Source organism: Amphimedon queenslandica, unplaced genomic scaffold (genome assembly GCF_000090795.2).
Source record: "Amphimedon queenslandica unplaced genomic scaffold, v1.1 AMPQUscaffold_13478, whole genome shotgun sequence".
Lineage (NCBI taxonomy): Eukaryota > Metazoa > Porifera > Demospongiae > Haplosclerida > Niphatidae > Amphimedon > Amphimedon queenslandica.
The window spans coordinates 152,002-165,834 of record NW_003546286.1 but is presented as its reverse complement, the minus strand read 5'-3'; the positions used below and the strand labels follow the sequence as shown (position 1 = coordinate 165,834).

Sequence of the window (13,833 nt, the reverse complement as noted above, 5' to 3'; positions counted from 1 at the left end):
GATGAGAATTCTCTCCTAGCCATTTTTAATGAAAATGCCTGCTTTGGTCCAATTTTATAACAACTTTAAAAATTTGTTAAAAATCTAATTTTGATCAAACTTTCTACACAACATAAAAACTTGTATATGTATTAGTAAAAATTATTGAAGTGAAGAAATCTAGTCATTTTTGATGTAATACATGTACTACTATGAGGTGAGTCAAGGGAAGTTTTTTGCACTTAGTAACACAATTTTTGCATAACTGTGATTCATTGTAACGTCCATGTATGTATGCATCGATTTTAAATGTATTCTGGTTCATCTTCATCAGTATCAGGAGTGCTCCTGTCACTAGTAACAGGTACACTGATGTATGATGGATTTATGACCATCTCATAATCGGCAATTTCCTCATAAACTGGATTCTCTGTAGTGTAAGTACAATACTTTCAGCATTGTACTTGACAAATGATAAGTCCATGAATCTCTCTGTGCATTGTTGTGCTAAACCTACACAAGAGTAAAATAAAAAATATCAAAGCTCCATTATCTAGAATTGTTAGAAGGAAACCAAGAGAGCTCAATATGGATCCACTTCTGAAACTAGACCTACTCATTGCCAGCTAGAGTCTACTGCTGTGCTGGGTTGCATAAAAATAAATTTATTGTTGAAAGCAGCCACTGAAGTTTTTGTGGCACTTTTTATCACATTTTGCTTATTATTCAAGAAGTAAAAATATTGGTATAAAAACAAAGCAAGCTGTGAAAACAATGGTGAAGTGCACAGTGTTTGCAGGTAGCCACTCCCCTAATTTTGAAATAATTAAGGCGGGGCTGACCACGTGGCTGCAGCTGCTGCCGGGAGAGAGAAGAATCTCTAGTCTTTATCTCTCTCTCCCTTTAAACCACAAGGACACTTTACAGGAGCTAGAGCAGTTGAGAGCCATGCCTCGGGTACAGGAGCTGATAGTCAGCAGTCAAGCGAGTCGGGCCGCGCTGAGGCGAGACAGGCCCTACCACAACAAGAAGAACAAGAGGAAAGCCTCCGTCAAAAAGAAAGCCCAAAAGCAGCAAAGGATGGCCCTAATGTGCGTCGTTCCCCGGCATCCCATTCCTCCATTAGAGACGCTCCTCACTACCGCTTCCTCTACAGGCTCAAGGGGTAGACTCCGTCAGGCTGGAACCAAAAGATCTCACACCGAAGAAGGAGACGAAACTGTTGCTGCTTGGTAAAGATAAAAGAGAGAGAAGGAGAGGTTTTTAAATTACTTGTTCTTTTATGTAGCCAAGATCTGTTCCCGTTGCATTGTGGAGGGTTGACCTCTTCACTCTATGACTCCAGCATTGTTGCTTTCCTTAGATTGTGTGGTATGCTCCTCCTCCTCCCCCCCCACTCTCCCTCTATCTCTTTTCATTTTTAGAAGATGAGGTCATTTGTAACTTCCTTTGGGTTGACTCCTGTGCCAAAATATCAGACAAAGTTAAAATTATTCGATATGAATATTATTTTATTTATTTATTTTACAGTATTTGTTGGCAATGGTGTACATTTACTTCAAGAGAGCATCGTTACCTCTTGATCAATATAACCAATTCAACTTCTTTGTTGCTCTGTAAGTCGCCTTCTCTCTCTCTCTCTTTCTCCAGCTTTCTCATACTTATTAAAAATATAACACGTACATATACCTTTATAATATACTCTTGATGTACCCTATTTCTATTGCATGAGATTTTTTAATATTCACATGTGTAACAACACAATTCTGTGTGAGCAAATGGGCTGGCTAGCACATCATGTAGCTATACATGTATAAATGTACATGTGTTTGTACATATACTAAGGCCCTCCTAAGTCCCTGATGCTGCAAGTTTTGAATTTGTGAAATGTATTTTTAAGCTCGTGTTTTTAATTTCAAGAGTGCAAATTAGTTGTACTTGACATGCTAAGTGGATAGGTTTAGTTAGAATGCACAAGACTATGAGGGAGAAGGGCCAGGGGCTTATTATCCAGGTCTGCTGTTAATTGTGGATAATATGCATGGAAAATTATTATTATTATAATGGATAGTTTAAAACTAACGATTACTATTATCATTATTACAGTGGTTTCTGTATGTTTATTTGCCTCGTGTTTGTTTAAAACAGTAAGCTCCTCCAAACTTTATTTGTTCCAAACACAGGCACAATGGAATTATCAATGTACTTTGGTCAGTGGTTTTGATAGTGTCTATTGTTGGTGGGTTATGATTGTCAATCAACTGTACAGTTCTCCTGTTTACTTAACAGCTGAATATTTCCATCTGTTTCTCTTTTCCCTTTCATTCCTCTTCCTCACTCTCTCTCTCCCTCCCCCATCTCTCTCTCTTCTCTCCCCCCTCTCTCTCTCTCTTTCTCTGCTATCCTCCAGTTATTTGGCTAATGATATGGAAGAAGATGAAGAGGATGACAAGTATGAAATATTTCCATGGGCACTTGGAAAGAAGTCATGGACAAGCACTTATCCACTCTTCCTGTCGTACAGGGATGAGCTCTGGAGTAAAATGGACTTTCGTGCTGTTGTCAGCAAAAGGATGTGTGATGAAGTAAGTTCTAGAGAGAGAGAGAGAGAGAGAGAGAGAGAGAGAGAGAAATATTAACATAATAGATTCCATCATGTATTTGTTACTAGGCCCTATCTCCTTTATCATGTACATGTATATCTACATAATAAAACTTTCAGTGAGGAAAAAAACAATCTTTTTAAAAGAATTAAGATGGAGTGAAGAGGGAGAGAGAGAGAGAGAGAAGAGAGAGAGAGAAGAGAGAGAGAGAGAGAGAGAGAGAGAGAGAGAGGAGGGGGAGGATAAGAATACAATAACAAAGATGGTATGATAGAGCAAATCATAAAATTAGTCTCTATGGTTATCATCAGTCCGATGGCTTCACTACAGAATCCTGTTTGTGTTTTCAGTGTAACGTGATACCATTGCCCTTACTTTTGAAGTATTTACAAAATTGGCACCAGAACCATCATGATCCTAACCCACAGGCACTTGTATTGGATGCAATAGGAATAGGATACGACAAAGTGTACACACACACAATTAGCGTTTTCCTGAGGGGCATTTGTGTACATGTACATGTATTTCCATGAGAAAGAAATTTTAATTTTTGTGTCTCCCTCCTAATGGCTTTCGTTAGAAAGTGTCACTAAATATTTTCCCCGTCTAGCATGAGATTATTCCCAGGGTTGTAAATTAGTAAATATGAACATTAAAAATAAGAAAAAATGTTGAGCACATGCAGTATATTATAGTCAGGGTTCCCACAAAGCATGCTACATGTAAGTGAGTGTACAAGTATTACCAAGAGTACATAATAGGTACATGACATTTGGAACAATTAACTTCAAAAATTTATAGAAAATCCAATTTTGATTGGAATCCCCTCAAAGTTTCTACACAGCATAAGTACATGTATATGCATCAGAAAACATTATAAAAATGGAGAATTCTCTCCTAGTCATTTTTGATGAAGTTTGGCCAATGACCCTGTACTATAGTACAGGGACTTTGGGCCTTATTTTCAAGCAACTTAAAAAGTTTAAAGAAGTGTGCTAAATGGGAAACCCTGCTTATAGCCCTAAATCCTTATTGGAGAATAAAATTGTAGAAATATCATGGATCAGGTAGTCAGTGTGTATGCATACCTGCAGTGTATGGCTTGGGCAGTGTGTCTTACCTATACTTAGTCTAGTCTTGTCTGTTGCTCCAGTTACCGGTGAATACTGTCTGATTAGCTTTCAAACTAACAATCTATTAGTGTATTACATTAGACTCTTGTTGTGGGCTAACAATGAATGAATCCTTATTGTTGTTGAGTTGTTGTGTATACCTGCTGATTAATGGATAGCATAAAAACGACACTAGTTGCTGTTTAGTTTATAGTGTTCACATTTCTTCTAGTGGCTCCCACACTTACACTACTACTATCATGAGAAATGAGTATATCTTTTTTTTGCTTTGTATTATTATAGTCCATTAGCATAATGTAACATGAATAAACGAGCTATGCTATAGTAGTACATTCTTTATTTTTCCTCCCTCACTCCTCCATTTATGTGTAATCATTAGTCTATAGTCTATTGGCTGTGAGTCTGTGACATATCAAATATATGTACATGTATGTGCATGGCTGAAAGGTTTAGTGGGTCTTAAACTACATGTAGCTGTTATTCTCTTCTCTTTTCCCCAAGGTTATATCACTGGTTCCTGATCACAGAATCTGGAAGAGACAGAGAGGTGTCTATCACAGTGGAGCCATAAGGTCCTACATGAAGGCCACCTCCCAGCAGTACGGCCGCTCCTCTCCTTTGTACTGCCGCTATTGCATGCAGGACGAATTCCAGCAATACCTCAAAGGAGGGAAAGGGATTGGAGGTGATGAGCTCTTGTACGAGTCTGTGGCTACCATATGGCCTTCACAAATCCCTTTTGATTTCTTGGATGACATAGACCACGAGCACAAACTCTACCACCATCACCATTCACTGGGTAAGTGAGTGAGTGTATGTGTAATGTTGTGCTATTTTTTATACATACATGCATGTACTTGTACTTTTATATTGTTACCTGACTTGTCTATCTCTGTTTGTGTTTGTTAGATTATAAATTGGTATTTTTAAAGTCACTTGATATCATTGATCAATATGTCTCTTTCATGCTCTCTCTCCCACTCCTCTCCCCTATCACGTCTTCTTATTCTCTTTCTTATTGTATTCCATATAGTGCTCGTGTACATATTAATGCGATGTAGATATGCATAACATATACATGTCAGTTTGTGTGTGTTTGATGTCTCAGGAAGTTCCAAGCATTCCTGATAAGCGATAGCTTGTTCAAGTCAGGTAGACCACTAGACCTGTTGTATTGATTAATTGTCTGTTGTGTCTGAGACTATACTTTACTCCTCTGACATGGTATGTGCTAATAACATACAAGGAGAGAGAGAGGAGAAAGGGAGAGAGAGGGGGGAGAGAGAGGAGAAAGGGAGAGAGAGAGAGGGGAAGAGAGAGAGGAGAAAGGGAGAGAGAGAGAGAGAGAGAGAGAGAGAGAGAGAGAGGGTGAGGGGAGAGAGAGAGAGGGGTCATAGTACATGCATATTCAATAATAGATTTTTTGATAATAGAGAAATATATTGTCTAATATATAAATAATATATAATATGTCTAATAATATATTGTCTATATATAAATACATAGGGAGGGAGGGAGGGAGGGAGGGAGGGATCATAGTGCATGCATATATAATAATAGATTTTTTGATAATAGATTAATATATTGTCCTTAGTCAGTACTGTTTATTTTCTTATCATTTGTTTTGTTTTGTTCCTCTTACGGTCAAAATAATAACTTTATTTTACATGTGTGTGTTGTGTTTAAAAATAATTATTGGCTCTCTCTCACTATTTTCATACACCTGTGGGCAAGTTGGCTCTGAGACATACTCTCTTGCTTTGAATGTACACTGTGGCTCTTCTGATGTTTAAACTTTCATGAAAACAATACATCCATAACTGACCACAAAATCAGATTATGGCCCTCTACTTTTGGAGGCCTCCCTGACATCTTTTCTCACACTCTATATAGCGCTACATAGTAACTCTTAGATCATACTTGTAGTGTTTGTACACATTTCTCTATCGTGATGTCAGTTGGTAGTCTAGTGATAACTCTGTATTAGATTATACCAGACAGACATTACATTTAATCATTTTTAATGCCAATGGGATGTGTGTGTGTGTGTGTGCATACCTCTACCAGTCATACTATAAAATATTATTTATATTTTTTTATATTTTCATTATGCTACAGGTCTGTTTCCATGTCCCTCCACCTCTTCTTCTGAACACATTCCAAGAAAATAGCAGATATATCATAACCGTGCTCCAGCTACTGGCCTTGCTCTCTCTCTCTCTTACAGTGGCCGAATGATACTTCTCCTAGTGATAATAAATAAATAAATAAATACTGATGTTATATGTGTGACTAACTCACTATGCATGTACATGTATATAATGTATGTATTAATTTTCTCTCCTCATATTATATGTCTGTATGTGTGTCTCTATGCTTAATATGGTTTATTCATTGACTTTTTATTCCTTCTGGTGTATTCTCTCTCTTCTTTATCTCTCTCGTTATATCTCATCCAACATGTATATCTCATCATCCATTCATCATTAACATTTCACATGATTACAGGTCTTATTATCATTATTATTATTATTATTATGTATATATGTGTGTTCCATTGTCTATTATACTACCATAGTTCATCATATGATCACCATCATCATCTTTTCCTTTCTGTATGTATTCACATGATTTTGTTCTTTTTATTATAATTATTATAAATTGTAAAGTGTTAAAATAGTCATCATAAAAAACATTTATATTCATAGTACATGTATAATAATACATGAATGTGTAACATATGAAGACAAAAGACCTTCTATTTACGTGTGTATATAAATGGAAAAAAATTACTCTAAAGTTTCAAAATTTATCTTGTTATCACCTCGTTAGCACATCGAGGTGTAAACAAGGTGTGAAAATCAATTTCAAATTTTAAAAATGAATTACTTGTTGCACACTTTTATTGCTGCATAATTGCATTACTTTTATTGTTGCCCTAAAGTGTAGGCAATACAACATTTTAGATTCATTCTCATTATTCTTCTACAAAGAAAGAGAGAGACGCAACATATTGTCCTGTTTAAGTTATATAGAAGAATGGTCTTTACAGCCAGAGTTTCCCACAAAGCATGCTAAGTGAGCTAAATACAGTATGAGCTTCATGAGCTGACAAGGACAATAATACAGTACATGGCATTTGGAGCAACTTTTAAATTTGTAAAAAATCCAAATTTGATCAGAATCAGCTTAAAGTTGATACACAGCATAAGGACATGTTTATGTATCAGAAAAAATTATAAAAATGAAGAATTCTCTCCTAGTCATTTTTGGCGAAATTCAGCCAATGGCTCTGTACTATAGTACAGGGACTTTGGCCTGATTTCTGAGTGACTTTAAAAATTTGTAAAAAAAATCCAAATTTGATTGAAATCAGCTCAAAGTTGATACACAGCATAAGAACATGTATATGTATCAGAAAAAATTATAATGATTGAGAATACTCTCCTTGTGATTTTTGTCAAAATACCCTGTACTATAGTACAGGGTCTTTCATCCAACTTTTGAGCAACTTGACAATCCACTGACAAGAAGCTGCATCAGCACTACCAAAAAAATCCTGTGGGAAAGAAACCCTGTCTACAACAACAGTGTAGTATGTATTTTTCATACAGTATTATATCTGATTTAAACGATAAGGTATTTCTTATCTCTTTCTCCCTCGCTTATTATAGCCAAGAGTTTACAAATGAAATGAAACTGATCATCAATGACTCATAATTTATCTATAATTGGTCTTCCAATCAATAGTAGCGTAATGATAATATTAATTACTACACTCATGATGTAGTAGTAGTAGTTGTTGTTTTTCATTACAGACAAAGCCTTTTAAAGTAAAGAGATAATTGAATGTTACAATACATTGAGAATAGTCCCTTTCAAAATGAATAATAACTGCTTCAATGTAGTGACTTAGTCTTTTCAACGTCTTCTTAATTTGATGAGAAAAGCTTTTGTTTATGCAATTGTGTGTGTGTGTGGGTTTGTTTATAATAAGGAAATAAAAAATAAGAATAAAATTGTACATTGAACTAACTAGTATGAGGGTCTTGTATATGCTCTGGTCTTGCAATGTAGCAGGGAATATCACCAAATGGTTCTGAAAATATTAAAACATAATATTAGTACAGTGATTTATTATTGCTCATTAAATTTACCTGAAAGAGGGTCTGAAGATGACTCAATATCTCCTCCTACTGGGTCTGGCAAACTCGAATTATTCCCCTCTGCTATATCTTGAGAACGCTCGTGACCTAATTGACGAGACCACACAGATTAATAACAGCTAATGCCAGAGAGTCAATGTCCCAATTACAAGTGGACAGATGAGTAACCAGCGAACATGGTAATTGCATGCAGGAGACAGTAAACTCTCCAATACAGAATCCCTTTACATTCAGCATTTTCAAACTATACATGTTAAATTGCATTAGATCTTATCAGGAGGATTACACTCAATTACTTAATAGTATTATACTAAGCATGCACTCAGATAATAACCTCAGCATTATTGTATATACATGTACATGCATATACAACCACAGAGGGTCCCTCCACATCCTGTATTGTACAGAAAGGAGAGAGGAAGTAGCCATTGTCCTCTAACACATGTAAATGACTAGTACTGCATCCTTTAATGGTCATCATATGATTGCAATGCGAATCCTGGACATGCTTCCTTGCTGCTACACACTATTGAAGACTCTCTTTCCCCTAGCCAGACCATCTGCCCCCCTTACCATATTCATCATTGTTTTTGTTCAGTTTTGGGTATAGTTGCGAGACATGTTTTCTCTTTTGTGACGCCGGCTGTACTAGCCAATGCCTGTGCAGTACTTCGAGCATTGATTCAATGTGGTGTGGAGGGAGTTTGTTTTTGTGTAGCTCCAAATGGTAATTGAGTTGGATGGCTTGGCTGATACTAGAAAAGAATAAACAGTGACAATAACACATTGCTCTTTCACCGTGTGTACCTCTCTCTCTCTCTCTCTAATTAACTGTAAACAACCACTCCTATAAACAAATCATTAATGGATCACATCTCTTACAAATTAATCTGTTCTTTCTCACTTTCATCTCTCTCTCTCTCTCTCTTTTTATAATACTGACTTTGATTCCCATACATAAATTAAGAGGCTCTCTCTCTCTCTCTTTCTCTCTCTTTCTCTCTCTTAACCATTAATTATTTGATTTGTTTCGGATAAATATAAAAATTTAAAAAGATGCCATAATGTCTAGCCACAGTCATTTAATACACAACTGATAGGTATCAACAAAATCAGTACAAGTGTCTCATATTCAATTATCAATTACTGATAAAGTAAAGCTCTCATGATATCCCTCCATTGGCTTCGTATTCAATTTTCTTTCACTAGCTCCTGTTCTTCCATCCTCCCAAAATCTTTCCCTCTCTCTCTGTTTCTCTCAGACTCCTCTTATAATTTTCTCTCAGTCTTGCCATCATTCTGTCTCCTCTCTTTCTCTCTCTCTGGCTACAAGAGTGCGTGTGTAGGAACCAGATGTGAGAATATGCTGCCAACAACATCAATAAAAGAAAGAGAACAGACTCATTGCTAAAGGATCTGTTCCATAACACCACATCTAACAACAAGACAGACTTTGCTAGTACATCCATATCTTGCACACTATTATGTACACCCCAACTATTATAAAGTAAACTAAAGGTACTAGCTCCATTCCTTTCTCTATAATGTTATAATCCCTATTGCTTTCATTACTTCAGTACTGACATATTTTCCTTTTTATATTGATCATAAAGTTATCACATTTTCTTATGTTGCCAAACACATAAACTCACTTGGTACAATAGATGACAGCTATAGCATTCTCCTTCATGACACTTAAAGCACTCTTCATCACTCGCCTACAGTCAACCATATCTAGTACCACCTGCAATGAGAGAGAGAGAGAGGGAGGGAGGGAGGGAGGGAGGGGAGAGAGAGAGAAACCACAATTGCACAATATACTGAAGCAATTCCTTGTATTGAATAATCCAATTATGCATTCCAGTGCCATTTTTAGTCAATACTATAAGTATTAAATGCTCACTCATACACAACAAATGCAATCACAAACTACCAAGTATTACATTATGATATATTAGAAGCCATGATGACCTTTTTTGTTTCAAAGGAATGGTAAACATATGCTCTATCCTTTATTAGCGATAAACACAATAGCTCTGTCTCTATCTCTCTTCCTTTATACTCTCCCATCTCTCTCCCTCTCTCCTCTCTTCATTAACATATGTAGTTACATACCCCATCAACCGTCTCACTCCCTAATATCTTGTCACACTCCTCCACACTGCAGTTATAAAAGTCGATGTTTCTCGTAAAGTCCTCACCGCCACCTAGATCCCTAGACCTCCCCCACCTCGAGACATTCCCACGCGCAGTCTCCAAGTGTTTGTCTTTCAACTCAAAGCTGTGGACTTTCCCACTATCAGCGACTAATGAGGAAAGACTAACATTTACACGAGGACAGAGATGGTCAAGGGAGAGAGAGGATGGGCAGAGAGAGGGGGTGTTTGTGGTAACTTGGTTTATAATGAAAAGTTTACCTCATGCCATTTATTGTAAAATCAAAACAGACTCAGACGGATTTGGTCCTTGTATCAAAGACAAATGAAAACATTACAGGTGTAGAAATTAAAAAATAATAAAAATAGCGTCTAGGATCACAGCATAACTAGGAATTGAGTTCTTATGAGGTGAATCAAGCTATTATTGGATTGCAGTGGAGGAATGGTAGACAGGTGCCAGTGTCATGTCTATAGTGCATGGTTATAACCAAGAGCACATAATTAAAAGGGTCACCCCTGTCTGCACCCATATACCTGTGTATAATAATAGCACTAATTGCTGAAACATCCAACAAACAAAATTAACAAAGGAATCACTCATTTTTATAAATTAGATAAAAACCCACAGGATTGCAGTAACATAATATCAATTTTAGACTTGATTCGATTGGTTTGGGTTGTCTGTCTCCACTGGTTGTTTGTTTGCATGCACTACAGAGGGAAAGTGTAGTGATAAAGTAACAGAGTTTCAATGTAGCACTAATTGCAGTACCAAACCACAAACACATGAAGCAAAATACCTACAAGAACATGAACATTTGTACGGGTTTACTTCATAGCTACAATAACTCATAGAGGGAATTTTTAACTTGAGCAGACTTCCTGTTTATATTCACACACGTAATTTACATACACACAATGCTCACTCACACACGCATAGTATTAACATTACTATTAGTCGAATGTGTACCTTTTACTTATAATTCAAACACGCCACCTGTTTGTGATGTCTGTGACACAGGTCATCCGTGACATTATTTACGTTCACTTCACATTTTTAATTATTGCTACAATGGATTTTTAATTGCAAAGAAGAAACTATGCATAACAGGCCTAATGACAATCACGCATTAGACATCAGTGTATTATCATCACGTACATTGTCCGTGACCAAAATTCTATTGTCATGTTTTTCATTTATTTGAACAAAAACAAACATGTACACTTTATAGCCATTTCTGCTACCACAGACCTACACGCTGTGTCAACAAAACTCAATACAATGACACACAATCTGTAAACTAGTGGCCATTGCTCACACAGGATATCATTGCCATGTTCACAAATGCATTTTACCAAGAATTATTTATAAAAAAAAAACAATCTGTATACATACTGTGATATTGTTTGTATTGTTAATTAGTTATAATATAATATGAGTAGGTCAGCTATTGCAATAATTAAGTAAAAGTGATTATCATATCCCGTTCCCAAAAACAAGGCAACACAGACGATGGCATGAGGCTTCAGGTCAGACAGGGAACTTCAGCTCTCATTGGTACACATGTAATCAGGCAGACACTATAGATTTAGTTCAAATTTTAATTGATCATAATTTGTGGTCAAGGCTCTGTGCCAAATAGTCTAACCACCGAGGTATGGGTTAATGTTACTAGGCCACAAAAACACATTCTGCTAAAAGAATTAGTTACTATCATTAATGACTGATAAATATCTCTTAGCGATAAGGATCAATAGTAAGATACTATATCATTGCTAATGTCTTAGAACCACACAGGCACACAGCATAACATGGTGGAGTTTAATAATTGCATCAATTGGCTTTATACTTGTGGGTATAACATGGACATCCAGTAAACTGTAAACAAGAAGAGGAAACAGGTTGTTAGAAAGTTCATAGGCTGTGATTACATAAAACATGCATAATTATATACATGCTGTATCGCAAAGTATCATACTGTAGACTGGGTGGCTTAATTATAATAATCAACAATTATTACAAAAATTATTGCCAATTTATTGATTTAATTATAATTCAATGGAAGGAATGGCAAGAATGTTTAGTATACATCTGACACTCAGCTTCTGTAAAAATATGTTTTATTTTGCTTAGCTCTATCTCACTCATTTAATGATAATAATAAGGATATGAACATGAATCAGTTAAGGGCATTAGTTATTATTGTAAAGGTTTGTCTTGGCTTTTGTTCCCACACTGTCCTGCATAATAATAACAATGATTGATACTAAGACAATGAAACTTGCTGCTTCTTCATTTCCAACTGAAGCTGCAAGCTTTTGATTTTCAGTTCCATAACATTCACTGACTATTGCACAATGTGTGTGCCATCTATGGGCTAGCATTGATCATCTTTAAGACGGAAACATTCTCCAAGTTAAGTTGCAAATCTAAATTGATCAATATGCCCCTTGACTTATATGTACATTAATCTTGTTACTCCAGAACACTGAAATTTGTCAATATGATGCAAGCAGAAGTATCTGGATAATAGTAAACTAATGGTCAATGTAATTCTAGGAATGTCAAGTATATCAGAGTTGAAAGAATGACGAGAAAATGGTCATAGGTACATGTACTCTGTGTAGTATATCAGGCTGTATGAGTCAGTGGTGATCACATGGATTTGCATCACTTCCTCACTAAATCTTTTTTAGTTCCAAATTTCCATTTAAAGGAATTGGGTTACATGAAAGGAGCCACTAATCCTCCCAAACAAACAAATCACTTATCAATTCACAATATGACACTATAAGTGTGTTTACAATGCAAGTCATCATGATGATGCCTCAGTATCAATAAGCAAACAAAGAGAGAGAGAGAGGGGGAGGGGGGGAGAGAGAGAGTGAGAGAGAGTGAGTGAGAGAGAGAGAGAGTGAGAGAGAGAGAGAGAGAGGAGGAGGGGGGAGAGAAAGATTATGTTAAAAATGAAGAGGAGAAGGAGGAGGAGGGATAAAATGAATGAGTATTGCATTCTATCACTCTAGTCTTCTATCAACTGAGAATTGTATTCCTACATACACTGACTCACCAGCTCTAGACAAATGGAGTGTGAGTGACCCTGATCCACTACCAGCCTCCAGCACTCTTGACCCCGGTCCCACGTCCAATAAACCCAATACTGCCCATATGTCTTTAGGATACGATACAACGGGTCCCCGTGGCATTAATAAGACATACTCTTCTAGCGATGGGCGGCGTATAAAAACATGGCTACCACTATTGGTCTTAAAATGTGCTCCACGACCACCGACTATGCTATTATGAGGGATAATTCCATCACTTGTGGGTAAAATGGCATCTTTATTTAACTGAAATAATGTAGAGCGTCCTCTCTTGTTGATCGAGATGAGTGGTTCGTCGTACTGGAACGGTTTTTGATGATGAGGAGTTTCGGTAACAAGATTGAGTGTTGTTTTAGAGAGTGATTTCTTGAAGTGATTCACAATGTGTACACTCCTGCTTATCAGTTTATTCATCTTGATTACTTGTAATAACTGGTCTGAGCACTTTATAACTGATCTGGGCATACCCTACAAGGGCAGCCAAGGGACTGAGGCTACTTTTTATGGTTTGTTGTCCACCTCCATATATGGGCTGACAAATCCAGTTTTGTCTCATTCGTTGCTTAGCTCCGGGACCAGCAACCTCCGCGGGAAAAGGATAAAAATAGCGGCGTATATTTTATCGCTTGCCATAGAAGGAAAGAAGGTTGGAGTGGTTGCGGCTTCCGTCGCTGTATTTGGCCTGGCT

The 13,833-nt window shown here is 36.7% G+C and overlaps 2 protein-coding genes across 3 annotated transcripts; one reads left to right on the top strand and one right to left on the bottom strand.

Moving 5' to 3' along the window:
• The first annotated feature begins 722 nt into the window (after positions 1 to 722).
• Positions 723 to 6,380, top strand: LOC100635223 (uncharacterized). The gene is made up of 7 exons (XM_019994282.1): positions 723 to 1,211; positions 1,268 to 1,350; positions 1,404 to 1,462; positions 1,510 to 1,595; positions 2,390 to 2,564; positions 4,217 to 4,514; positions 5,834 to 6,380. Exons 1-7 carry the CDS (start codon positions 754 to 756, stop codon positions 5,884 to 5,886), a joined length of 1,212 nt encoding a protein of 403 aa, XP_019849841.1. The 5' UTR covers positions 723 to 753; the 3' UTR covers positions 5,887 to 6,380.
• On the bottom strand, positions 4,582 to 13,738 carry LOC100635102 (tRNA (adenine(58)-N(1))-methyltransferase TrmI-like). 2 transcript variants are annotated; one of them, XM_019994283.1, is made up of 7 exons: positions 13,112 to 13,738; positions 9,997 to 10,187; positions 9,534 to 9,625; positions 8,455 to 8,636; positions 7,873 to 7,968; positions 7,752 to 7,814; positions 4,582 to 4,946 (listed from the first exon to the last, which is right to left on the bottom strand). In XM_019994283.1, the coding sequence occupies exons 1-7, from the start codon at positions 13,608 to 13,610 to the stop codon at positions 4,924 to 4,926; spliced, it is 1,146 nt and encodes a 381-aa protein (XP_019849842.1). In that variant the 5' UTR covers positions 13,611 to 13,738; the 3' UTR covers positions 4,582 to 4,923. The 2 variants fall into 2 exon arrangements, with proteins under 2 accessions (XP_019849842.1, XP_003385084.2); XM_003385036.2 differs by lacking the exon at positions 4,582 to 4,946 and adding an exon at positions 7,397 to 7,665.
• Between the last annotated feature and the right edge of the window lie 95 nt (positions 13,739 to 13,833).

What these genes read in the sequence shown, in the direction of transcription:
- LOC100635223 (XM_019994282.1), top strand. Translation starts at nt 754, where the DNA reads ATGGTGAAGTGCACAGTGTTTGCAGGTAGCCACTCCCCTAATTTTGAA. An exon ending in TGCTTTCCTTAGATTGTGTG is followed by an intron (nt 1,351 to 1,403) that starts GTATGCTCCTCC and finishes TTTCATTTTTAG; the next exon opens with AAGATGAGGTCATTTGTAAC. An exon ending in TTCAACTTCTTTGTTGCTCT is followed by an intron (nt 1,596 to 2,389) that starts GTAAGTCGCCTT and finishes GCTATCCTCCAG; the next exon opens with TTATTTGGCTAATGATATGG.
- LOC100635102 (XM_003385036.2), bottom strand. Translation starts at nt 13,610, where the DNA reads ATGCCCAGATCAGTTATAAAGTGCTCAGACCAGTTATTACAAGTAATC. An exon ending in ACTCCATTTGTCTAGAGCTG is followed by an intron (nt 10,188 to 13,111) that starts GTGAGTCAGTGT and finishes TTTCCTCATTAG; the next exon opens with TCGCTGATAGTGGGAAAGTC. An exon ending in GCTGTCATCTATTGTACCAA is followed by an intron (nt 8,637 to 9,533) that starts GTGAGTTTATGT and finishes ATTCTTTTCTAG; the next exon opens with TATCAGCCAAGCCATCCAAC.